This window comes from Zalophus californianus, chromosome 8, assembly GCF_009762305.2.
Source record: "Zalophus californianus isolate mZalCal1 chromosome 8, mZalCal1.pri.v2, whole genome shotgun sequence".
NCBI lineage: Eukaryota > Metazoa > Chordata > Mammalia > Carnivora > Otariidae > Zalophus > Zalophus californianus.
Window position 1 is genome coordinate 35,296,525 of NC_045602.1, and position 27,568 is coordinate 35,324,092.

Here is a 27,568-nt window from a genome sequence, read left to right on the forward strand (position 1 = left end):
ACTGAGCCACCCAGGCGCCCCAGCATTTGACTCTTGATTTCGGCTCAGGTCATGCTCTCAGGGTTGTGGGATCCAGCCCCACATTGGGCTCTGCTCAGCAGGGAGTCTGCTTGGGATGCTCTGTTTCCTTCTCCCTCTGCCCCTTCCCACCATGCTTTCTCTCAAATAAATAAATAAATCTTTAAAAATACGGTAATTAGTAAACATAAAAATACATTTTTACTGGAAATCATCTCTTAGATACAGATGAGGCTTCCTCTTACTCCTGATTAGTTAATGAATCCTTGTGTTAGTGTAACTCATTGTAGAATGAGGCAGGGTTTGGCATTTTCTTTTTCTGATTTTTGGGTTTATAGATGAAACTTCTGACAAAATATTTTCATCCATCTAAGTAAATAGATGAGAATGGTGGAGGTTTGCTCATTCATTTATCAAATGTATTTTGATCTCCTACTATGTTCCGGACAATCTTCTAATCTCTGGTGATAAGCAGTGAACAAAGCAACAGAAATCACTGCCCTCAGAACTTACAAGTGTCTCTTTGTTCTTCTGAGTTGTATGTGAAAAATCATATCTTTAAAAAATATTTTTAATATTTTTATTTATTTATTTAATAAAAATATTAATTTAAATATTTAATATTTAAAATATTAAATATTTTAAAATTTAATAATTAAAAAAATCTTTAAAAAATAAAATAAAGTCCTTCATGGTCTCATTTTCTGAGAAGCACAGTTAAAAAGCTTTACTGACACCTAACAAGTGACTGTTAATTATACTTCTTACTCTTTTATTTTATTTTTTAAAGATTTTATTTATTTATTTGACAGAGAGAGACACAGTGAGAGAGGGAACACAAGCAGGGGGAGTGGGAGAGGGAGAAGCAGGCTTCCTGCTGAGCAGGGAGCCTGATGTGGGGCTCGATCCCAGGACCCTGGGATCATGACCTGAGCCGAAGGCAGATGCTTAACAACTGAGCCACCTAGGCGCCCCTACTTCTTACTCTTTTAGCTATGGGGATTGTATCATTTAGTGTTCTACCAGAGAAACAGAAGCAGTTGGGGATTTTAAATATATACATTCATATATATACATAAATATATGCATACATATAGTCTCCTATGTACATGCTCACACATATATAATCCAACTGGTTTATAGAAAAATGTGAAGAGATTTATTGCAGGTAATTGGTTTATATGATTGTGCGGGCTGGTCAGGCAAGCCTGAAATCCTCACTGGTAGGCTGGTTGGTGGAATCTCTTCCTCAGAGCATTACAATTATGTTCATGAGGGCTTTCAACTGATTAGATGAGGCCCACCCAGGTTATTGAGGATAATCTCCTTTACTTAGAGTCAGCTGATGTTAATCACATCTACACAATACTTTCATAGCACCACCTAGATTAGATTTGGAGTAAGAGGAACTGTAGTCTTGCCAACTTGAGACACAAAACTAACCCATCAGAGGGACCTTATTTAACCTGATATACTCAGAAATGTTTGGGGAAGTTGAGATAATGTTCATTTAAATACACCTTTGCATTTTAAATTTATGTTTGAGAAAATGTTTGAATTTTATACTATGTATGTACTTAAAATGTATTTAAATATATGTTATGTAAATATGAACTATATTTAAGTATATTTTCATCAGATTGTTGGAACAACAGATTTCATTTATTCAGTCATGGAAAATGATCACCAGTAAACCTTAATGGTGAAGCCAGTCTTTATTGACAAACCAGGTAGCTAAATCACAGTGACTTTGTTGGAAAGTCTCTTTTTTTCAATTTTAGTAGGTGAGGGGCGCCTGGGTGGCTCAGTTTGTTAAAGGTCTGCCTTCCGCTCAGGTCAGGATCCCCGTGTCCTGGGATCGAGCCCCTCATCAGGCTCCGTTCTCAGCAGGGAGCCTGCTTCTCCCTCTCCCTCTGCCTGCCTTTCTGCCTACTTGAGATCTCTCTCTGAAATAAATAAAATCTTTTTTTTTTGAAGATTTTATTTATTTATTTGACAGAGAGAGACACAGCGAGAGAGGGAACACAAGCAGGGGGAGTGGCAGAGGGAGAAGCAAGCCTCCCGCTGAGCAGGGAGCCCCATGCAGGGCTCGATCCCAGGACTCTGGGATCATGACCTAAGCGGAAGGCAGACGCTTAATGACTGAGCCACCCAGGTGCCCCTGAAATAAATAAAATCTTTAAAAAATTTTTTTTATTAAGTGAGTACTATGCATCCCCAAGGCAACCATCTCCTTCTGAATTTTTTTTTTTAAGATTTTATTTATTTTCGAGAGAGAGAGAGAGCACAAGTTGGGGGAAGGGCAGAGGGGGAGGAAGAAAGATAATTCCCAGCAGACTCCGGGCTGAGCAAGGACCCAGACGCAGGGCTTGATCTCACAACCCTGAGACCATGACCTGAGCTGAAACCAAGAGCGGGACGCTTAACTGACTGAGCCACCCAGGTGCCCCTCCTTCTGAGTTCTAAGACTCCTGGATAATGCTTGGAGCCTTGCTGTAATGGACTAAGGCCTTCAGTAGTTTTTACAGATTCTGCTTTTTTCTTTCTTTTTCTTTCTTTCTTTCTTTCTTTCTTTCTTTCTTTCTTTCTTTCTTTCTTTCTTTTTCTTTCTTTCTTTCTTTCTTTCTGTCTTTGTAGTTTTTTTGTTTGTTTTGTTTTCTTGAAACTTTTCTCAGGAGTGATTTTTTTAAAAAAATTGTTTAAATTTTTTATTTTTTATTTTTATTAGAGAGGGAGAGAGAGACTCTTAAGCAGGCTCCATGCCCAGCATGGCTTGATCTCACATTACTCAGATCACGATCTGAGCTGAAATCAAGAGTTGGGTGCTTAATCAACTGAGCCACCCAGGCCACCTAAAAAAATTCTTTTTGACGTATAGTGAACATATAATGTTATAAGGAGTGATGGTATTTTTTTGGTCACCATTCACGGGTTGGAAAAAGTGAAATCTTTAAGTGAAAATTGTTCATTATCTGTCAATTTGATAGGTAGACAGCCATCTGATGCCATAGTCTCAAATCTTTTTGAATTCATAACATCCTAATACTGACCAAACACCCCAATTTTAATATCATACTTCTTTGTAGCTGAAGTATATATAAGACACAAAACCCTACTGTGTATGTTTCTAATATTTTGGTTAAACACTCTTCTTAGAGATTATATTGTGCTTCTGTTTTGTCACCAGTGGTCTCTTTGTTTTGTGCCCTGGAGGTTTTTACTCCCCTGGGTTGTGCTTCACTATAAGACTTAGGGGGGTGGAGGGATAAGAAAGGAAGGGTTAGCCAGATACCTCTACCCTGTGCTAGTTCCCAGATGGGTCAGAAACTAGTGTCTGAGGAAGTTCATCTAGACGTTGATCTCCTTTGGGGCACCTGGCTGGCTCAGTCGGTAGAGCGTGTGACTCCTGATCTTGGGGTTGTGAGTTCAAGCCCCATGTTGGGTGTAGAGCTTACTAGACAGATCAGTCCATCTCCTTGAACCTGTGTTTCTGTATTCCCTTTGGGTATCTTCATGTACTCACAGAGGGGTTCAAGTTCACCTTTTGAAGACTTCTGATAACTAGGTCACTTTTTCTGGCCCTTGCTTTTTTCTTTTTGTGTTGGAGATCCTTCCATATTAGTGCTTTCTTTTACTGACTGCATTGTATTCCACAGTTTGATATATTATTATTTAACCGCTCTGTACTGGTGGAGGCCTGGGTTTTTCATCCTTTCCTCTCACACAGTTCTACAGAGTGCATATCATTCTTTTTAAAGGTTTTATTTATTTATTTGAAAGAGCAAGAATGAGAGAGATCACAGAGGGAGAGGGACAAGCAGACTCCTTGCTGGGCAGAGAGCCTGATACGGAGCTCCATCCCAGGACCCTGAGATCATGACCTCAGCCGAAGGGAGACGCTTAACTGACTGAGCCACCCAGGCGCCCCTGCCTGTTTTATATTGAGTTTAACTTTTGCTAAAATAATTTGTAGGGGGGAAATCTTTAGTTAATTCAGTAAAGGGGGAAAAAAGCAGATACCCTTCCATTTAAACAGACATGTTTAACCTTATGTTTTCCCACTATTCTCCCCTTATAATAAGGAAATACATTTAGCTCACATTTTCTTCCTTCCTTGTCCTCTACCTTCCAATGTTGAAACTATACAGCATTTAGTTCTAGAATTTACTAAATAGTAGTGATGGTTTAATAAAATCAAAAGCACATCACAGCAGATGCTGTTCTCAGTATTCTCTGCATGCAAGTCCATCTTACATAGGTGCTTCTTAAAGTTCGTATCTCAGGTGTACTCATTCGATTTGTTCCCTCACTACTGTTTCTTGTATCCAAGTCATCTTTATTGTTGAATTACATTTGTGTTTGCTTTGCTGAAATATGTCGCTATCAAAGTTTTTTTCAGAAAGCGTCTGTGGGTGGTGAACTTTCTAAATCTTTGCCTGCCTTAAAATATCTCTACCATCACACTTGAGTGCTAGTTTGGCTTTTTATAGACTTCTAGGTTCAAAATAGTTTTCTCTCATAACTTTGGAGCAATTGCCTCACTGTCTTCTGGAATCCAGTGTTGTTGATAAGAAGTCTGATGTCAGTCTGATTCTTACTCTTTTGTAGTTAACATGTTTTGTCCTTTGGAAGCTTTTCTCTTTTAGAATTGGTGTTCTGAAATTTTACCAGAATATGTCTACATGTTGGACTTACTTCAGTAACCATTTTTTAATAAAGTTTTATTTATTTGAGCAGAGAGTGAGCGAGAAAGAGAGAACGAGTGGGGGAGGAAGAGGGAGAAGCAGACTTCCCAATGATCAGGGAGCCCGACATGGGGCTCAATCCTAGGACCCTGGGATCAGGACCTGAGCTGAAGGCAGACGCTTAACCGACTGAGCCACCCAGGTGCTCCTTAAGATTTTGTTTTTAAGTAATCTCTACATAAAACCTGGGGCTCGAACTCAACAACCCTCAGATCAGGAGTCGCTTGCTCTTCCGACTGAGCCAGCCAGGTGCCCCCCCGCCTCTCCCCCGCACCCTCAGTGTATAACTTTTGACTCTCCAAAAAGTTAACTACTAATAGCCTACTGTTGGCTGGAAACCTTACTGAGAACATACACAGCCAATTAACACATATTTTGTATGCTATGTGATTCATATATTATACCCTTAACAATAAAGTAAGCTAGAGAAAAGAAAATGTTATTAAGAATATCATAAGAGAAAATACACTTCCGTGCTGTTCTTATTGAAAGAAATGCACATATAAATGGACCCTTGCAAGTCAAGCCATGATGTTCAAGAGCCAGCGGTGCTTTGTACCTGCGAGAGGAATACTAAAGACAGAAGGGGAAATACAACAGAAGGTTGGCCTGGCATTTGAAGAACTGTTTCTTCATTCCAGTTTTTGTAGTTTGACCACAAATTTTATCAGCAGGGACAAGACTAAACATACTCGATTTCTAGATGTGTGTTGTAATTTCTTAGAAAGTTTGATATTATGAGAGTATATAGCCCACATGTCTGTTGTCTCTTAGTCTATAGTCTGTTAAGAGATGTCAGCCTGACACTCTCCTTTTCTGGATCCAGGGCCAAATCTGGCTAATCTGAGACTAACTCTGTCCCTAGAGACCATTCTCAGTCCTTTCCAGGCATCTGCTACCAGTTGATTGGAGGTGGCACAATAGTCTATTTTTTGTTGCAGCATTAAAAGTAATAAATGTTCATTTATAAGGATATTTTTCTCTTGCTGCGTTATAATGTTTTTATTTTTTGGGAATGACATTTTATAATTAGCAGTTATGGCAAGTTTGTGTCTCATTAAGCAGATTATTATCAACTGTAAATATTACAGAGGCTTATTATTTGACAAGTTAATTACGTTTTATGATACACATTTTCTTATTGATCCGTTACTTTGAATGTTAATGGTTGTTATTATCTTTTTAAACAAAGCTAGTACTCTATTAATACTTTAAAACTGATGTCACATTGCTTATTGATTATTAAATGAGGCATTCCAATAATTAGATATTCTTAAGTTTCTTTAAAGGTTTTTGTGTTAGCTTTAACTTAATTTGTGGACTCATGTTTTGTATTTTCATATTACTAGTTGAATGAAAATCATTTTTTGTAGTCAGAGTAGCTAATCTAAAATTTTCCACAGATAATCTTTTAAAAAAATTGTTTCATTGTAGTACTGTACACACTGAATTCTATAGCTTCCTGCCTGCGAGGACCTTATACATAATCTGTTTAAACCCTCTGTATTTAATTTAATTTAATTTATTTTTTTAAAGGGGGGGGCGGGCAGAGGGAGAGGGAGAGAGAGAATCTTAAGCAGGCTGTACGCCCAACATGGAGCCCTGCATGGGGCTCGATCCCATGACCTGAGCTGAAATCAAGAGTTGGGTACTTAACCAGCTGAGCCACCCAGGCACCCCTAAAACGTCTGTATTTTATAGCTGAGTCCTTGACCCAAGGTTATGTAGCTGGATGAATATTTTATCCTGATTGCTGCTTTTCTGTTTTATTCATCTCTTCAAAATTTATTTTGGAGAAGATAAATATGGCTATACCCTATTTTTGTTTGTCCAGTTTGGCATTGTAGAAAAACAGGTTTTGGAGTCAGACACCATCCTGGTGTTAATGTTGACTCCGTCCTGTGCCTTGGGCAGATTAATTAACCCTTTTTTTTTTTAAGATTTTATTTATTTATTTATTTGACACACAGAGAGAGAGAGAGAGTACAAGTAGGCAGAGTGGCAGGCAGAGGGAGAGGGAGAAGCAGGCTTCCCGCAGAGTCGGGAGCCTGATGTGGGGCTCGATCCCAGGACTCCCAGGACTCCGGGATCATGACCTGAGCTGAAGGCAGCCACTTAACCAACTGGGCCACCCAGGCGCCCCTAATTAACCCTTTTGAGCCTTAGGGTCTTCATCTTAATAGGGGCTTGCTAATACTTTCTACCTTGTTACCCTCCCTGTCTTGAGAGTTGGTGTAGGAATTAAATGAATAAACCGCCTGGCAAATCATGAGGTATGCAGCAAACGATAGCTTTTCGTATCAGTCAGAGTCAGTGAGAGAAACAGAAACCAGCCTGTATATGATCTATTACTGGGAATTAGGTGCTTACGAAATGATGGAACAATTGAAGGTCAGATCCTAGGCTGGGCCCCGGGAGGACTCCCACCACAGCACAGAGAACTGAGCCACATGGGAAGCTGCTCCCTCTGAAGTCTTGTCCAGAGCCAAGCTGGCAGCACTGGAAGGTTGGTAGTGCTCACCTGAAGCCTCAGGCCAAGGTTTTAGAGGTCATATCCAGAAGCTCTTGACGCCCAGTCCTTTCATGACAGCTTGGGAAGTTGGAGAATGGACACTGCTGCATAAAAGCCTCACCTTTTCATCCTTGCTGGCTAATGGCTAAAACCCTCATCAGGCTCATAGCCTCTCAATACCTTTTATGCCACTTCCCATGCAGAACTTGGGGTGCATGGGTGGCTAAGAACTCTTTTTAAGCTTTAAAATCTCAGCAAGGGGAAGGAAGGAGATTAAGAAATCCAAATATTTACTGTAGTGGTATTATGATGGATGGTAGTGATGTTGGTAGATACGGATTATTATTGCTGTGTTTAATATACCTTCTTCAGAATTATACATCACGTGGGTGACATTCTAGAACCAGAACTGGAAATCTCAAATCCATTTCTTTTCAGTGGGTCATGTTCCTTCCAATATCTTGTTCTCATTCATTCAATAAATAATTCATTGAGCATCTCAGTATGAGCAGGTGTCTGTTTTTGGTGCTGGGTATGTTAACCGTGACCAGACACTGTCCCTGCTCTCAGAAAGCCTTTAGTTCTGGGCTCATAGGCACAGGTTGCTTCACTAGGGTATAGTAAGTGCTGTGGGAGAGGTGAAACACCCAGGCAGGACACCTGACCCCTGCCAGGGGGACTTCTAAAGTCACACCAAATGCGTTTAGGAAATGATCATTCACAGGTTTGAATATCCTAGTCGCCTATACGTTTTACAAAAGAGTAAAGAGAATTGTATCATGACAATTTTTGTTAAAAACAGGATGATACAAATGGGAGAGTCTTATTGCAAAGAGATGGAGAGAATACTTAAGAGGAGATCATTCTTTCAGATCTGGCCAGTTCTTTTGCTGAGCTGAGGTGGGAGGCATCTTGGCTGGCAGCTTCTGCTTTCACCCATTTTATCATTTTCACCTGTAAGGCTTCCAGGAGCCATATTCCTTCCCTAAAGAGCAAAGCAGGCATCTTGGCATAACAAACTCTAGACCTAGGGTCCAGATACTCTCTGTCCTTTTCCTTTGCTACCTTGTTTTTTTCATCCGAAATATAAGAAGGGGCTCTTTGTTTTTATTCTATGTGTGTAATAAACAACATTTTAAGGTATTGTAGAGAGCTGGTGGGCTTAAAACATTTTCCCTTTTCATACTTAAGTTCCCCCTTTCAGGGCTGTAGTATGTAGGTCCCGTTATGTCAGAAAAAGTTAAGACAAATAGAAGTATGTGGGAGGGTGTACTGTGAAGGGCAGCAGTGTGCTCCTTGTGGCTTTGGGAAGCACAGTCCCACAAGACTAGTTGTTGGCACTGCCTGCGGCTTCTCCCTTCTATGGGGCAGTGAGTCCTCACCATGTATCTTTCCCGGAGCATGTTGCTATTCCCCCCCCCCCCCCCCCCACCCACCACCGCCACCACCATCACCATCCACCATCCACAGACAGGCAAGGGCAAGGGTAAAGAGCTGTGGGTTGGTTGGAAGAGATATTTTACTTAATATGTACAGCAGGTATTGGCAGAGATTAGTATGTAGCAATATGTGTTAACATTTTTCCTATTGAAGATGCTTATATTTAAGGGAAAGTGGTGGTCATTCAGAAGCCCTCCTAGTGTCCTCTTTCCCTCAGAGAGCTTCCCCATCTACACAGAAAACCTTCTAAACTGATGCCAGGGCTCTCTGCTGCACCCTTTAAAAGGCCCTTGGTAAATTCCCTTGGCATAACTTTATTAGTATTTTTTTTTAAGTTTATTTAAGTTATCTCTATACTCAGCACAGGCCTCAAGCTCACAACCCCAAGATCAAGAGCTGCATGCTTCCAACTGAGCCAGCTAGGCACCCCTATTAGTATTTATTAACTTTTAACATTTCTTAGATGTAAACTTGTTTTGTCGTTTGAGTCTTTTTTGGAGGAGGGAAAGACAGAAGTACCTAAATTCTAAGAATGTGTATTTTCAAGTTGTTTTTAGTGAAAAGACTTTATCCTGCCCTACTTTTGTCCTTTAACTGGTAAAAAGAATGGGGAATAAAATCATTCCTGGTCTCACACTACTTTGGTAGAATAGGAATGTTGTATTATGAGCTCTCATTCTAATACAGAAATAGAATGATGAAAGATCATTACAAGTTCACTCTAATCAGCCATTGTTTTGAATCCACATTGGAATTTGCATTAGTTTTTGAAACTTCCAAAGGATGTATCATATTTTCACTGGTCAAAGACCTTGAACTGTTAAGGGCTAGGTTGGTATATGATGTTGAAGGGAGGCTTACTGTTTATTTTGTGTTTTCTGTGTCTTGCGTTTCATGCTGCATGTCACATTGGCTCTTGCATTTTTTTTTTCAATTCCCTTTAGTGAAAGATAGAATGGAAACTGCATCTTACCCATATAGGTTAAATAAGAATAGTTTGGGGTTCTTGCCTTGATTTCTTGCCTTGATTTCCAGCCATACCACTATGAGCCTGATATCCTCCCCTTTCTGCCCATAATAGTTTAGTGGAATAATTCATTTTCTTCACAGCCAAATTAAACCTTTCTGTTGGCCAGTATTTATAGATCTTGGAATAAAGTGTAGCTTTAGACACCATCTGATACAATATCTTTGTTCTATCTAGCTTCGTTGCATAAGTAAAGATTTTTATAAATTCATTCTTCTTAGCACAATTTTTTTTCCCTTGATCTCTTGCTTTTGTTTTGTGTTTTTTCCCCCCTCCTGACCCAGTATATAAAACTTCCATTAGTCTTTATTTATTTATTAATTTTTTGCAATTGAAATTTTATTTTGAGGGGGGAAAGAAATGTGGTTTTCCAAATCAGAAAGAATGATGAAAACATCTTAAATAATCATCAGCGTAGTTTGTATGAAACCACAATACAGACCCAGTATATTCAACATGAATTAACAGGAAAAGTATAAATGACTCAGGAAATATTCTGCACAGTCTTCCTTTGGCTCAATATTTTTGCCTTATTAACAGGTCTGTCCAACCTGGTAGTATGAAGTAATATGGTAGATAAGAAAATGTAGAAGATAGATTTTCCGGTCAAACCAAAATCAAGTAGTTGTTAATTCAAGAATCTTTAAGGTGCCTCAGAGTAGGGATAATTTGATAAGCATTTATCTTAATCTGTTTCCATGGCTTCATTGTTGTCTGATACGGAGGAAGAGTCTTGAGATATTGCGGCAAGGTGAACCTCTGATAATATTTGTTGATTTTGTTCTTCCAGAAAGTGGTTGCTTTTCTATTCAGAGAGTTGTTGCTATTCTTTTCTTCGATTTCCTGTTGAGTTCGTAGGTGTTCAGAATGGTTTGATCCCTATCCAGCTGAATTCCTGGGACCAGACGAAATCCAGGTCTCCTACTCCTGCGCCATCTTGCTCTCCAAAATTTCCATTAGTCTTTAAAGCTGCATGAATATTTTCATATTGTGGGGACTTCTGAGTCTTTGTGGCAAGGTTATAAAAATAGCTGGTTACATTTAAGAGTTGGTAATTCATATGGGTGAAACTATGAGTCCTGGCAGGATTAATTTCAACCTGGTAGAAAAATTATTAAAGGCTAGGGATTGGAAAGATATCCCTAGAGATAACAAAAATAAAAGATTTTATTTCCTGTATTTTATAATTCTTTTTGCCTTTAAGATGTAATATGGTTGACTCCTTTATTGTGTTTTGGTAGTTTAGGCAGCAAATCCATTTCTTTTGTTGAGGTGGGTTTCAGATTACTCAGTACTCCATACATTTGGGGAAATGTTTTTTATATTTTCACTTACTTGAAAAGACTTCTTAAAAACTTATGATTGTGTATCTTTTCATATAAATAACTATAAATAGGACAGGAAAGGATGACAGGATTATAAGAAATTTTTAGAAATTATGAAGCTCATTAGTGAAAGGCTCCCAGAAGGAAATATACTGCAGAAAATGTCTGTAAGAAATGTTGTAATCCTTTACCCTATGATTGATTCTTGTTTCCATTTTGTCCCTGGTAAACTATAAATTTTCTGAGCTTTGGTTTCCATATTGCTTAAATCTTTGAAAAAGGTTATATTCTATAGTATGAGATGGCTCATATTTCTTATATTGATAATTCCTACATCACGTAATTCACAACTTTAGAGTGTAGCATTGTAGAATTATTTTCGATTATTTAGTAGTTTACAAAGAAAAAGGAATAGAAAAATGTTTCAGTGACTGTCCTAATAAATGCTTTCTCGTGAACTTACCTTTTTTTGGTCTTTTTTGATTGTCCCCCCCCCCTTTTTTTTTGAATGATTTGATCAGAGAAATGTATATACAGTTTTTTTTTTTTAAGATTTATTTATTCTAGAGAGAGAGGACAAGTGGGAGGGGCAGAAGGGGAGGGAGAGAGAATCTCAAGCAGACCCCTCACTGGGCTGCGCGCAGAGTCCGACGTGGGGCTCGATCCCAGTACCCAGATCATGGCCTGAGCTGAAAAACCAAGAAGTGCTTAATTGGCTGCACCACCCAGGAGCCCCTGTATATACAGTTTATAAGGGTTTTTTTTTTTTTTTAAGATTTTATTTATTTATTTGACAGAGAGACACAGCGAGAGAGGGAACACAAGCAGGGGGAGTGGGAGAGGGAGAAGCAGGCTTCCTGCGGAGCGGGGAGCCTAGCCTGATGGCGGGACTCGATCCCAGGACCCTGGAACCATGACCTGAGCCGAAGGCAGACGCTTAAACCATCTGAGCCACCCAGGCGCCCCCAGTTTATAAGGTTTTTAATACATGTTCCTAAAGAGGCTTCCGGAAAGTATGAATCAATTTTACTTTCATGCTTTGCTGTCATTTAGTCTTCTCCTATATTGTAGAAGTTTTACAGTTTTAGATTTAACATTTAAGTTATGACCCACTTTTAGTTAATTTTTATATCTAGGGCAAGGTATGGATCCTAAGTTCCTTTCTTTGTGGGGCCAGAGGGCGTATGCATATCCGATTGCTCCAGCACCAGTGGAAAGGCCGTCCTTTCTCCATTGTGCTGCTCTTGCACCTTGGTCGAAGTGGTTGCTCATATGCTCTATTTCTGGCCCTTCTCTTCTGTTCCATTGATACGTTTATTGCTTTTTGCCTATAACCAGCTTTTGATTATTGTAGCTTTCTAATACTTCTTGAAATCTAGTAATGTTAGCCCTCCAACTTTGATTTCTTTTTTTCAGAATTTTTTTTCAACTCTTGTATATTCTAGATCCTTTGTATTTCCTTCAGAATTTTAGTACAAGCTTGACAACTTGTACAAAAAGAGCCTGCTGGGATTTTGATTGGGATTGTGTTAAAGCCATTGATCATTTTGAGGAGAATTGACATTTTAACAATATTGAATCTTCTAATCTATGAACACAGTATGTCTCTCAGCATTGATGATTTCTTCCTTTTTATTGTTGAGTAGCTTTCCATTGTATGGATGTTCCACCATTTGTTTATTCACTCATCTGTTTGTGGACATTTCACTTGTTTTCAGTTTTTGGCAATTACAGATAAAGTTACTGTGAATATTCGTCAGAAGGTTTTTTGTTTTTTCTTTTTTTAAGATTTTATTTATTTATTTGACAGAGAGACAGCGAGAGAGGGAACACAAGCAGGGGGAGTGGGAGAGGGAGAAGCAGGCTTCCCGCTCAGCAGGGAGCCCGATGTGGGGCTCGATCCCTGGACTCCAGGATCATGACCTGAGCTGAAGGCAGATGCTTAACAACTGAGCCATCCAGGCGCCCCTCGTTACAATTTTTTGTACAGATAAACATTTTCTTTGGTTGGAGTAGAATGGCTTTACCCATATGGTAGGGGTATTTTAGCTTTTTAAGAAACCGTGAACCGTTTGCCATTGTGATTGTACCATTTTACATTCCCTTAGGTAGTGTAAGGGCATTTGGGTTTCTTCACTCTGCCTACAGTTGGTATGGTCAGTCTTTAATTTAGGCCTCCTACTAGGTATGTAGCAGACATGGTAAATTTTACTTTTTTGCATCCTGGATATATATATATATATATATATTTTTTTTTTTTTTTTTTAAGATTTTATTTATTTCACAGAGAGAGACGGCGAGAGCAGGAACACAAGCAGGGGGAGTGGGAGAGGGAAAAGCAGGCTTCCCACTGAGCAGGGAGCCTGATGCGGGGCTCGATCCCAGGACCCTGGGATCATGACCTGAGCCGAAGGCAGACGCTTAACGACTGAGCCACCCATGCGCCCCAACATCCTGGATATTTTCATATTCTTATAAATCTTCTTGAGTTGATTTCTGGGATGCACTCACATTACTTGGAGACAGTTTGATCCTTTTGGTTATTACATTTATGACCTTACATATATTTGTTAAGTGGATATGGAGATCAGTCTAGGGCTTAATTGTTCCCCATTACTTAGGTAAGACCTTTCTGTGTATTCTACCCAATACACCGTGAATTATGAGTTTTTCCAGGGTAGCTATTTGGGAACAAATCTGTTCATGGCCCCATGTAAGCACTGGGTACCATTCCCTCTGATTCTTTTCCAATGATCCTTTTTCTTGGCTTCTGATAGTTTCCTCATGTGCTTTCACTGATGGGTACTGTGCTGGAAGATCACCCCCTGCAGTCTCTAGTCTCTGGTACTCTGTCTTCTGTACTCTTGTTGCTTTGTTCTTCCTGGTCTTTCAGCTTTGCCTCCCTAACTCTGGGACCATGCCAGGCTTTGCCTCAGTTTCTCCTCCTTGCACCATTGCCTGGAAATTCTCTCCGCAGTATGTATGTAATGTTAGGGCTCATCTCTTGTTTGTGTCCTCTCTCTCAAGACACTGTTCGTCATTATCTGATGTCCAGTGGTCCAGTGTTAAGAAAACTGATGTTTCATATATTTGGTCTACTGTCCACTTTTTAAATTATTAGTTTTTAATTGTTTTGGTTGTTTCAGGTGGGAGGGTAGATCTGGTCCCTGTTAATTCATTTGTTCGGAAGTAGAAATCCTTGTTCTTTAAAAAAATTTTTAAGTCAAGGTATAAAATACCACGGGTTGGATACAATGTGCAGGTCAGTAAATTTTCTACAGGTGTATGCATTTCTATTACTACCACTCCGATCAAGGTAGAGAAACTTTCTGATACCCTAGCATGTTCTTTATGCCCATTCCTGGTCATTACTGTTCTCTTCCTCCCTGCGTAATCACTGTTCTGATGTCTGTCTACTATCTGTTAGTTTTGCCAAGTTTTTAACCTCATCTAAATGGAGTACCTACAGTATTTGCCCTCTCTGCCTGACTTTTTCCCTCAGCACCCTGTCTCTAGGATCCATTGGTGTTATTGCTTGTTCCTACTTATTTTTTCCTCCGGCCTGGTAGTATTCCTTCTCCTACTGATGGACATCTGAGTGGTTTCCATTTTTTGGCTCCTGTGACAAAGCTCCTAGGAACATCTTGTACAAGTCTTCTGGTGTACTTACACTCTAATTCCTCTTGTGGATAAATACCCAGGAGTGGAATTGTTGGTTTATTGGGTGGGTATCATTTTACTTCAGTAGATATTGCCAAAAAAATTTCCCATAGTGGTCGAACCAACTTTCACTTTGTTTGTGAATATATGAGAATTCCAATGGGTGTATGTTCTTGATGAGTTTTGCTATTTTCTGTCTTTTAAATTTTCACCATTATGGGACCATAAATTTTCTTTCAGTAGGCCAGAGCGTCATAGTGAGTTTAGTAATATAAGGGCTGGGGTGACCACCTGTCTTGAGGGGTTCTCTGAGCAGAAGACTTTCAGTTTTAAAACCAGGACAGTTCAGTCACTGGAATGAGGCTCTCTGCTGATATAGTCAGCCCCAATGGTGTGAAGGTAGGAGCAGGAAATTCCCTTGGTCTAGCCAGGCTCAAGTAGAGATAAGGCCTGGGCCAGCCTGTGTTCTCTAGTTTAAAAAGACAGGGACCCACCCACCCCAACCTCCTTTCTCCTTCAGGTTTCAGTTAAGCTTTGTTTCCTCACAGAAGCCTTTGCTGGCCCTTCAGGCTATGTTAGTTAACTCTGTCATATTTCTGGCACACCCTACAGAATTTTAGAATGCTTACCACACTTGAAGTAATGTATTCTTATCTGTAATCCTGGGTCATCTGTAATCTATCAGGGCAGGACTTCTATGTCTTCCTAACAGATATCCCCAGAACACATTGGTAGGCATATCAATAAATTTCCTTTCTTTTCTTTTTTTTCTTTTCTTTTCTTTTTTCTTTTCTTTTCTTTCTTTCTCTCTCTTTCTTTCTTCCCTCCCTCCCTCCGTCCCTCCCTTCCTCCCTTCCTTTCTTCCATCTGTCCTGTGGGGTTGGTAATAGGTGAAACATAGGTCAGGGCTGATCATTACGAGATTTTTCAGCCGTGAAAGTTTAGATTTGATTCTAGTGGTGGTTGCATGCTATTAAGGGTTTTGTTTTTTGTTTTTTTAATCAGAGCACAGGAGAAATGTGAGTTGTATTGTACTGCTGCTGTGTCCATAATGATTTGGAGAGAACGGCGGTCTGGTGGTGCTGGAAAATTTGGTTACTTCTAATCCTTTTATTTTCTTAATTTTAAAAATTGATAGCAAAATATTTTACCATTACCAAAAAAGTAAAAAAATAAAATAAAAATAAAATAAAAATTGATAGCAAGTGGAAAAATGCATGGTGGCATGTTAAGGCTGTATAAAATTCCAGATGGACTTTGAATATATTATAAGATTGGGCAGCCTTTGCCAGATGCAGTGTTCTTTGAATAAATAAATGTAAAACAGAAATAGCTTAAATTTCTGATGGGATCCTAACTTGCTGTAGAACAACTTATGAGTCATTATATCATACAATGAGGATAAAATTTGTGATAGGTTTCTTAAACCCAATAAAGTAAAAAAACTCTTGCTTTGGGCAGTTTTTATTTTTCTTTTCAGGTTAGACTTCAGTTAATATTTCTTTTGCAGAGGTCAGTCATTCCTGAATACCTTTCAGGGAGGTCTGGAAGACAGCACAATTTTTTTTTTAAAGATTTTATTTATTTATTTGAGAGACAGAATGAGAGAGAGATAGCACGAGAAGGAAGAGGGTCAGAGGGAGAAGCAGACTCCCTGCTGAGCAGGGAGCCCGATATGGGACTCGATCCCTAGACTCCAGGGTCATGACCTGAGCCGAAGGCAGTCGCTTAACCAACTGAGCCACCCAGGCGCCTGACAGCACAATTTTCATAATAATACTAAGCTATCATTTAATTGTTCCACTGATTCTCTCATGAGTATATAGCAGAGTTTTTCCAGAGATTATATGACACGTGATGGCACCATCACTCTTATGATAACGGATTGTGTGCTTGTTAATTTGTGTTTTAAAGATTTCTTCATTTTGCGTGGAGCACTGGGTATTATGCACAAACAATGAATCATGGAACACTACATCAAAAACTAATGATGTAATGTATGGTGATTAACATAACAATAAAATTAAACAAAAAAGATTTCTTCATTTTAATTTCTAATACAGTATTGGTAGATACAACCCATATAAACAAAAGCTCTTTGAGGTCTTTGATAGGATTTAAGAGTATAAGGGATCCTGAGACTAGAAAGCTGTCATAGGTGTTCTTTCAGAATAACATTTTCAAATTAGTATTGTATAATAATGATTTTTTTAAAAGAGTTTTATTTATTTATTTGACAGAGAGAGACACAGCGAGAGAGGGAACACAGGCAGAGGGAGTGGGAGAGGGAGAAGCAGGCTTCTCGCCGAGCAGGGAACCTGATGTGGGGCTCGATCCCAGAACCCTAGGATCATGGCCTGAGCCAAAGGCAGACGCCTAACGACTGAGCCACCCAGGCACCCCTATAATAATGATTCTTAACTGAGGCTCAACTGGCACGACTCACCCCGGTTTCTCAAAGCAGGGTATCCAAGGTGGGGTCTAGATATGTTTTTGTTTGTTTATAAAATAAAAATCGATGCCGGCTGGCTCAGTTGGTGGAGCATATGACTCTTGATTTTGGGGTTATGAGTTTGAGCCCCATGGTTGGGTGTAGAGATGACAAAAAATCCTAAAAAAAAAAGAAAACATTTTTAATTGGTTTTAATTTTGATATGATTTGCCTTCTTAAGTAGGAACCTTTGTTTTAAGAGATAGGAATTGTTTTCCAAATATCAAAGATCATATTAAAATTCATTTAAAAATAGTAATGTCAGTTTTTTGTCTAATGCTGTGTTAGGCACTGTGCTAAGCAATTTATGTGCATTATTTTAATGCTAACAGTAAACTTAAGAGGGAAGCTTGTGTACACATTTTACAGATGAAGAAATTGAGGATTACAAAGAGTAAATAATTTGCCCAAGGTCACATAACTCAGAACACGTGTTACTAGAATTTGAATTCAAGTGTGACTCTAAAGCCTGGTCTCCTACCCACCCTGTTAGATCTTGAAAGAATTGTGAAAAGTGGAGCCCCTTGAACAGTAACTTTTTGATTGCTACTCTCTGCAGTCATAACTTTGTGCGTCTATCCTCGCAGCCACTAACTGGCGTGTTACCCAATAATTCTTACCTGGTCTATTACGAACATTTCTTGAAGTCCCATCTTTTTTACTTGACAAGTAAGACAGCGTGGGTACAAGGATAAATGACCCATCTCTGTTCTCACAGGGCTCTGGGTCAGATGACTGCTGTGTAAGGCGTTCTGTGACAGGTATCGTAAGCTCGTATGGGTGTTGCTTTTTGGCAGTGAGCAGGGGACTCTGCCATGTGGAGGTTGGTGAAAGTCTAAGTGGATCAGGTACCAACATCTTAGAGGCTTCTTCAACTTTACATTTGATCTTCTTCTAACTTTTCATTCACTCCAACATTCACTCTTATTTATCTCATGCATTTCTTTTTTTTTAAGATTTATTTATTTACTTTAGAGAGAGAGCAGCACCACAAGCAGGGGAAGGGCAAAGGAAGAGGGGGAGAATCTCAAGCAGACTCCCCGCTGAGCAGGCGCCTGACATGGGACTTGATCTCAGGACCCTGAGATCATGACCTGAGCCAAAATCAAGAGTTGGCCGCTTAACTGACTGAGCCACCTAGGCTCCCCTCATGCATCTCTCTATAGAAGCATTGGACACTTAGTTCTTGCTTGACTTTGATCTCCCAAGCTGGCACACTTTTCTGTTTTGCTCTCCTTTTATAATCTTCAAAACCAAAATTTATTTGTATATTTATACTATGTATATTTATTCTCATATATTTAAGCAATTGATTAATGCTAGAATGCCAGTAGAAATTTATATTTTTGCAAGATGATAGAGGTGAAGACAACAAAGATACAGGTTAAAGAAATGATTATCAACTGTAATGGTTGTTGCCATGAGGGAAAAAAAACAGTTTAACATGGGTTAGTGTTTAGGTACAGGCGAAAGAAAGAAGTGTTTCCCTTCTGTTGGGTCCTATTCACTTTTTATTTTGAAGTATTTTTAGGAGGCAGAAAAGAGGCAATAATGTAGTGTAATTATGAACCTACCAGCCAGCTTTGTCTTCTCTTTATATTTTCACATATTTGCTTCAGATTTTTATAGTGCCATGTATATCCCCATTCCCTTCCTAGTTTCTCCATGGGTGAATTGATGTCTTAACTCTGGTGTGATTTTTCCATTCATGTTTTTATATTTTCTTATACATGTGTTTTTTTTTATAGAACACTTTTTGCGTTTTAAAAAATATAATTGTACATATGTATCTTTCTACAGATTGCTTTTTTGCTTAACATCAAGTTTTTGAGATCTGTCCATCTTGGTACTTGGATTTACTTATGCATTTTTAGCTACTGAATAGAATTTACATGATTGTAGTGAAATTTATCTATTCTTCTTTTGCATTGTGTGTTTGTTTCTTTTTCTCTTTTCTTTCTTTCTTTCTTTCTTTTTTTTTTTTTTTTACAGCCCAGAGCAAGGTCTTTTATTTGTTGTTGTAACTATCATGCCATGACTTCCTAGGGAACGGGTTCCAGCAGCTCAGCCTCCTTTCCACTGGTTCTCACAAAGCGTGCTTGTCTGGGTGCTTGCTGCAGGCTGGTGCTTCAGTTGAACCCAAGTACGTTTCTCTTTGGCTTCCTTCTTTTCCTGATCATTTTCCTTCATGCGGCTCTTACTATGCTCAAAATGTACTTTAATTCACTTGATAAGAATCTTGCCCTGAACTTGGCTGGTTTCAGTAATGCCGACAGCATGCTGGGCCACACTGTCGACTCTTCCAGTTTTGCTGTGGTTGCATTTGTGTGGCACTGCTTTTGAACAGTGCCCATTCCCTTGATGTCCACAATATCTTTCCTGTCGATGGGCCTAGGTGTGGCAGAAGGAGCAATACCCTGTGTTCTAAAAGGCCTAGAGGACTTACAGCAGGCGCCTCTCTTCTCCCTTTGTGTTGGGCATTTTGGCGCATTACCAGAAGATGGCGGTTCCGCTGACCTTTTGCATTTTGACATTTTTTTTCAGGTTTAGCTTTTTTCTTTCTGATATAGTTCATATACCATATAATTCTTTTTTTTCCCAAAAAAATGTATATAACTTAGTACTTTTTAGTATGTTCACAAATTTGTTTAACCATAACCATTATTTAATTCCAGGGCAATTTTATCACTCTGCAAAGAAACCCATACCCATTAGCAGTCACTCCCCTGCGCCCCACTCCACCCATCCTCTAGCAACTACTTAATCCGCTTCCTGTCTCCGTGGGTTTGCTTATTCTGGGCGTTTCATATAAATGGACTCACACAATATATGGCCCTTTTTGTCTTTCACTTTCATAATGTTTCATTTGGTGTAATGCCTCAAGGTTTATCTATATTGTAGAATGAATCATCAGCACTTCATTCCTTTTTAGGGCTGAATAATGCTAGTCTTTGGTAACTATGTTTAGCTATCTGAGGAGCTGCCAAACTGTGTAACAATGCGGCAGCACCATTTTACACCAGCAATGTACAAAGATTCTGACTTTTCCACGTTTTTGCCAATGCTTGTTATGTCTTTTTGATTGTAATCATCCTAGTTGATATGAAATATCTCACTCTAATTTTGATTTGCATTTCCCTAGTGACTAATGATGTGGAACATCTTTTCATATACTTATGGGCCATTTGTATTTCTTCTTGGAGAAATGTCTATTGAAATCCTCTGCCCATTATTTAATTGGGTTTTTTTATTGTTGAATTGTATGAGTTCTTTATATATTCTGGATACTAGACCCTTATCGGATACACGATTTGCAAATATTTTCTCCCATTCTGTGGATTGTCTCTACTTTCTTTTTTTTTCTTTTCTTTTTTTTTTCTGTTTAAGTAAGCTCTGTGCCCAACGGGGGCTTGAACTCACAACCCCAGCACCAAGAGTCACATGCTCCACCGACTGAGCCAGCCAGGTGCCCATCTCTACTTTCTTTCTTTTTTTTTTTTTTAAGATTTTATTTATTTATTTGACAGAGACACAGTGAGAGAGAATGTGAGCAGGGGGAGTGGGAGAGGGAGAAGCAGGCTTCCCGCTTAGCAGGGACCCCAATGTGGGTCTCGATCCCAGGGACCTGGGCCATGACCCGAGGCGAAGGCAGATGCTCAACAACTGAGCCACCCAGGCGCCCCCATCTCTACTTTCTTGTTAATGTCCTTTTAAGTACAAATATTTTAATATTCAAATTTATATACATATACATACATATATGATGTATATATCTATGTGTATATATTTATTTTATGTTTTGGTTGCTTAGGCTTTAGGGTGCCATAGTGAAGAAACCATTACCTTAGTCTAAGGTCATGAAAAGCTACACCTGTGTTTTATCTAAGAGTTTTGTAGTTTTAGCTCTCTCTTTTTTTTGAGAGAGAGAGTGCATGAGCACAGGAGGCGGGGCAGAGAGAGAGGGAGAGAGAATCTTAAGCAGGCTTCATGCCCAGTGCGGAGCGTGGTGCGGGACTTGATCTCACAACCCTGGGATCATGACTTGAACTGAAATCAAGAGTCGGTCACTTAACTGACTGAGCCACCCAGGCACCCCTAGTTTTAGCTCTTAAATTTAGGACTGATTCAGTTTGCGTTAATTTTTATATATGGTGTGAGGGTGAAACTTTATTCTTTGCATGTGGATATCCAGCTGTTCTCAGCACCATTTGTAGAAAAAATTTCATTCCTCCAATGAATTGTCTCTTTTTTTTAAATATTTATTTATTTATTTATTGAGAGAGAGAGAATGATAGCATGAGAAGGGGGAGAGTCAGAGGGAGAAGCAGACTCCCCACTGAGCAGGGAGCCCGATGTGGGACTCGATCCCGGGACTCCAAGATCATGACCTGAGCCGAAGGCAGTCGCTTAACCAGCTGAGCCACCCATGCGCCCCAGTGAACTGTCTTGATACCCTTGTCCAAAATCAATTAACCATAAATGTATGGGCTTATTTCTGGATTCATGTATATGTCTATCCTTACGCCAATACCACATAGTTTTGGTTATTTTAGCTTTAAAATCTGGAAGTAGAAAAGTCCTCTTAAATTTGTTTTTTCAAAACGATTTTGGCTGTTCTGGGTCACTTATATGTCCATATGAATTTTAGGGTTAGTTGATTAATATTTGTGAAAAGGCAGTTGGAATTTTTTTTTTAAACACTTTATTTATTTATTCATGAGAGACAGAGAGAGAGAGAGAGAGAGAGAGGCAGAGGGAGAAGCAGGCTCCCAAGGAGCAGGGAGCCTGATGTGGGACTTGATCCCAGGACTCTGGGATCATGACCTGAGCCAAAGGCAGACGCTCAACCATCTGTGCCACCCAGGAGCCCAAGGCAGTTCGAATTTTGATAGAAGTTGCATTGAATCTATAGATAAATTTAGGGAGAATTGCCACGTTAACCATAGTAAGTCATTTACACTGTGAATATAGTTTTTCCATTTATTTAGGTCTTTAATTTCCTTTAACAGTGTTCATAGTTTTTAGTATACAAGATTTGTCCCTTGTTAAATATTTTTCTAAGTATTTTTTTTCCTATTGGTGCCACTGTAAATGAAATTGTTTTCTTAATTTCAGTTTTGGATTATTCATTGCTAATGATGGAAATATAACTGATTTTTCTTTATTATTTGCCTCTAAACTGCCAAACTGTTTCTCTTCATTCAGATAGTTCCCTGAAATCTCCATTGTCATAAAAACCCTTCTAATTTTATTCAACTTCCTTATTCCTTTTTTGAGGATTTTTTTTTTCTTACTAGACAAACTTGAGTTCCATCAATACTGAGCTATTTTCAATCCAATAATATGCCTTCTAACATTTGGGTACTTGTTAAATGCATCTACAGACAAATGTTTAACTGCCTGCTTTTCTGTCTGGTCTGTACCAGCTAACATCATCACGGGCTAATGCTCCATTAAATTACAGACCAAAGGAAGCTTGGGAATAACCTGTGGAGGACTCTCGTCCTCTCTGCTTTCCCCTCCATCCCTCCCAACTAATATGGAAGAATGAGAATGTTGAACTATTCTGAAAAACACCCAGTTTCAAGTCAAGGAACTAGAATCAGGAATGGTTGCTCCTTCTCTTCATTCTGTCCCTTATTGTTCAGGTACCTAAATTCATCAGCCGCTGGCTCTGGTCTTGTACATGTCACATGTTCATTCTCTAAAGCTTTGCCTGAGTCCCTGATTGTAACCTACTGCTGAACACTGATCTCCCATATCCCATGGCTGGATGCTCTGGTGCTCTAGACAGTTCGGCTAGTTTGATTTGTTCTCTGCTGCCCGCTTCTTGGATACTGTTTGTGCTGGCCTTACCTCATCCCCTATCAGCCTGCATGTGCAATTAGCCTTGCTGAGATTTTTAGCCATGGCTTCTTTCTCATCCTGCAGTCGAAAACCTTGAAATTTGCAGGAGCCTTGGTGGGTCATGCATTGTGTGGCACATACTACTAAAAGAGAAGATACCAGTATTTTTTAAATTAAAGATTTTTATTTATTTGTGAGAGAGAGAGAGAGCATGAGAAGGGGGAAGGTCAGAGGAAGAAGGAGGCTCCCTACTGAGCAGGGAGCCTGATGTGGGGCTTGATCTCAGCACCCTGGGATCATGACCTGAGCCAAAGGCAGATGCTTAACTAACTGAGCCACCCAGGCGCCCCAGAAGATATCAGTATTAAATATAGTGACATTTATATTGCCCCTTAAAACTTTATACAATCCTATTGTACAGTTTCTTTCTGCAGTCTTTTTCCCCCTCCATACCCCCAGTGCCTTTTTGCTAATAAACTGTGGTGAAACTTTGCTAGCTACAAAGAAAGTACAATAAATAATTTAGTATCCATCTTTCCTATCACTGTATAGGGTATGGGACTTCTACTTTAATAACTTTTGGAAGGTAGCAAATTTGATGTTCCATCGTGCTTGGTAAGATGGTTTTTAAAAGTTATAAATATATTACCATGTACCCAATTTCTGATGATGATAATCATCTGAAGTCTTTTAAATTTTTCATTGTCTAAATGCCAGCTTTGCCACTGTGGTCATTTAATGTTTTTAGGATGTTAATGGCATGGGAATCATTCCTATTCAGAAGCCAGTGTAAATTTTTTAAAATAATTTTTTATTGTTATGTTAATCACCATACATTACATCATTAGTTTTTGATGTGTTCCATGATTCATTGTTTGTGCATAACACCCAGTGCTCCACGCAGAATGTGCCCTCTTTAAGAAGGCAGTGTAAATTTATGAAAATATGTAAATGAAATTTAACACTAGTAAATTTTGGAAGGTGAGTTTTAGGTGCTGTTTGGTGATCTCTGTGTTTGGCTCTGTTGCACATCAGAGATTCTAGTCCTTTTCACCCTGTACCAAGAGGGTGTATAAGAGAGTAAGTTTTGCTGCTATTATTTGTAGAGCTTGTTGCAGTTTTAGCTCTGTAGGGTACGCATTAGAATTCAGTTAGTTGTGTTTTACAGGACAACAATTTATCAAATCCTCATTAAGTAAAGAGTGTGATTTTGTATGTGATATTTGCTGGTGCTAATAGAGCTAATGCACCAATAACTTCATTGGTTTCCACTGGTGAAACGTCTATGGAAGTAACTGTTTTAGTGTTGGATTTCTCTTTGGGTAGTTCATTAAGAGAGCATTCAAAGAACTTTAAGTTGCTTTAGTTTTGTTTTGTTTTGTTTTGTTTTTTACCTACGTCAGTCTTTCTAAATCAGTTTTTCAGGTTCATTTTCAATCAAGAGTTTTAAAAATTTGAAAGTATTGTAGAAAAGATCTGATGGCTTAGCCCCATTCATTGCCCTCATGCAGTTCAAAAACACTGCTATAATTAGAAAATTATGTATGTGATAAAATCTCATTTGTGGTTCTGGGCCCATAACTGAGAACTTATAAGAATAGCGAGGAGCAGAAATACACACACATGTATGTCTGTGTGTGTGTTGCCTATCAGTATCCCAAAATTGAGGCCTCCGAGTCCTAAACTTAAGCTCTTCCTACATGAGGAGCACCCCCCCTTCCAGTAGTCTCACCATCTGAGTCCTCAGTGCCCCTGCTGTTCCCACACAGTCTGGCCCAGGTAAGGCTGCAGAGGATCTGTGAACCCTTAGAGGTATTATATTAAGAAATTTTTGTATATAAAATTATTTGGAATTGTATTTGTAAATGACACTATTTTTTTTTCTTTTTTTTTTTAAAGGTTTTATTTATTTATTTGAGAGAGAGAATGAGAGATAGAGAGCATGAGAGGGAAGAGGGTCAGAGGGAGAAGCAGACTCCCTGCTGAGCAGGGAGCCCGATGTGGGACTCAATCCCGGGACTCCAGGATCATGACCTGAGCCGAAGGCAGTCGCTTAACCAACTGAGCCACCCAGGCGCCCTATTTTTTTTTCTTTAAAAAGATTATTAAATGCAGTGGGTTTTTTTTTTTTTTTCCACTTTCATGCAACGTTGCTATCTCCTCTCCCTTGCTTCCAACCCTGTTTCTCAAAGGCAAATACTTTGAATTGTTTCTTCCTAATAACTTCTGCTCACTGCTTGTCTCCAACACCTCGAACAGTGCCTGTTTGGGCACCTAGTAAATCTTGGTTGAATGAATGAAAGATTATTCTTGCTGTGTTTCCAGACTTGATAAATAGTTTACAAGTACAATTCTAGGTTGGCTATCATTTTTCCTCTTGGATAACATTGCTCCACCATCTTAGGATAGAATAGTTGCTATTCGTATAGAATTCCACTCTGATTCCAGTTTCTTTGCATGTGACCTAATTTTTCTTTCTGTAAACTTTTGTGATCTCATGTTAGCACTTTAGAAAAAAATTGAGTATGCCAGAAATTCAGTCTGGACGTCCCTCCCCCTCAGTAGGGGCGAGTTCTTGAGTCCTGCTGTGGTCGGTCTTGCCTCACCCCCACTCCCCACCCAAAGAGAGGAAGAAATGTGTTTTCTCTGTCGTTTCTTTCTGGAACTTTTATTCTTGGGATGTTGGACTTCATGAATTATTTATTTTATTTATTTTAGCTTTTGGTTTTCACTTCTCTCTCTCTCTGTCGTGGTATTGACATTTCTGGGAGATTTCTTTGGCGGCAACTTCCGACCCTTCGGTCAGCATTTTGTTTGTGTTTGTGGAATTGGAGAGTGTTACCCTGTTTCTTGTTCTCCAGTCACTCCCTTTTTTTTAATCTTTAATTTTTTTTTCTGATTTTTCTCTTTTTTCGATAGAGTGTCCAGGGATTTCGTTACAGCGCTGGAGGTAGACTTTCGGCCTCCCCCGCTGTCTTCCTCTCCCGCCCACCCTCTTTCCCACAGCAGTGGGTGCCGTGGGGGCCAAGCCGCCGCCGCTCGCTGCCCGCCTTCTCCTCGCGCCTGTGCGCATAGATTGTTGCTTCCTTCTCTCCGCGAAGTTTGTCTTTTGTTCTTTTTTTTGCGTCTGCTTCTTTCCATCTTCTAAAACCTTTTTTTTTGGCTGAGAGTTTTTCTTCTATCCTCGGTTCCACTTCCATTGTCATTGAAATGTGTGTGCATTTTAATTGCCATTTGCTGTAGTTTTATGGGGGAAGAGGAGATAAATGCATATGTTCCATCTGCCATTTTAAAAATTGGAGTTCTTCCTCTTCGTTTGTGGCCCCAATTCATGTCATTTTATGGTTGTAACACAAATGACAAGTTAAATACATGTAAATTTGAAATAAAATAATAAAAGTTGGTTTGAAGAAAATTTTGAATGAAAGGTTGATCTGTCTTAATGTCCAGAGAGATAATGTGCCCTGTAATAATGCATTTTTTGAATTTTATTTGTGTAGAAGAAATTGAGGAAGAATCGGAAACAACAATTGAGGCAGACTTGACTGATAAACAGAAGCATCAGCTGAAACATAGGGAGCTCTTTTTGTCGCGCCAGTATGAATCTCTGCCCGCAACTCATATCAGGTAAGAGTATCTTAGAGGCTGATACAAAGTATTCAGTAATATCGTGGCGATTAGAAAAAAGACAAAACAGCCTTCTTTGAGGATTTCCAGACTTGCCTCATGATCTTGCTCAACTTAGTTTACTAAAGGCTTCATAATGGGATTTTATATTGGAGATTTATACGATTACCATATCAGAGCTTTGCACATGTACTGCAGTCAAGTAACCACTAATCCAGATTTTCCCAATCGATGTTCATACCTGTTAGCATCCTGCAGAACAGTGTCCCACAAACACTGTTTTAGGAAATGCTGGTCTTCTCCAGATTCCTAGAATGTTACAGAGTCAGACATTAGAACCCTAGAACTAAAACACAAGATCTGTTTCCCAGGCAGGTGATTCTTGACCTTGTAAAATATATGGCCTTTTATTTTCTTTTGAGGAACTCTGGGATGAAAACTTTATATTTTGTATTACTTAACTCGTATCTGCTCTGCACATTGATGGGAAGCCAAAGTGAAAAAATTCTGTCCCCGGTTTGTAGTTTTGGGGCTTGTGGAGGAATGGTGGTGGTCTTTTATGATATGCTAGTGGTAACATTTAAGCATATATATTTTGGAGGTCTAACAAAATGTTTGAACTCAAAAGGTAGGCAGTTACTGACCGTCAAGGTCAGATAAACTTCAGAAAGTACTTGGCATTTACTTAACCTCAGAGAGACAGCGGGGCGTGTTTCACATAGCGGCAGCGAGTGAGCGTGGCTGTGTGAAGGCGGCCGCATCGGTGCAGGGCACTGTGTGCAAGGGAGGGCTGTGTGGTTGTTCGCCTCATGTTACAGCAAGTTTTTCAGCTTTTGTTCACAGTCGTTACCTAATTCACCTCTCTACTAATCATGA

At 39.3% G+C, this 27,568-nt stretch overlaps 1 protein-coding gene and 1 non-coding gene across 12 annotated transcripts in view; both read left to right on the forward strand.

The window, feature by feature from the left end:
* MTA3 (metastasis associated 1 family member 3) overlaps window positions 1-27,568 on the forward strand; it is a 217,352-nt gene that overhangs the window by 78,336 nt on the left and 111,448 nt on the right. For all 11 annotated transcript variants that reach the window (XR_003524570.2, XM_027621301.2, XM_027621297.2 and 8 more), the window contains one exon: window positions 26,566-26,692. Coding sequence is in view for 10 of the 11 variants with exons in the window: in XM_027621301.2 (XP_027477102.1) it covers window positions 26,566-26,692 (127 nt within the window). In the remaining variant the exon portion in view is untranslated. The remainder of the gene's footprint in view (window positions 1-26,565; window positions 26,693-27,568) is intronic.
* Window positions 3,391-3,463, forward strand: TRNAR-CCU. The gene has a single exon. It is a non-coding gene; the product is annotated as a tRNA-Arg (tRNA).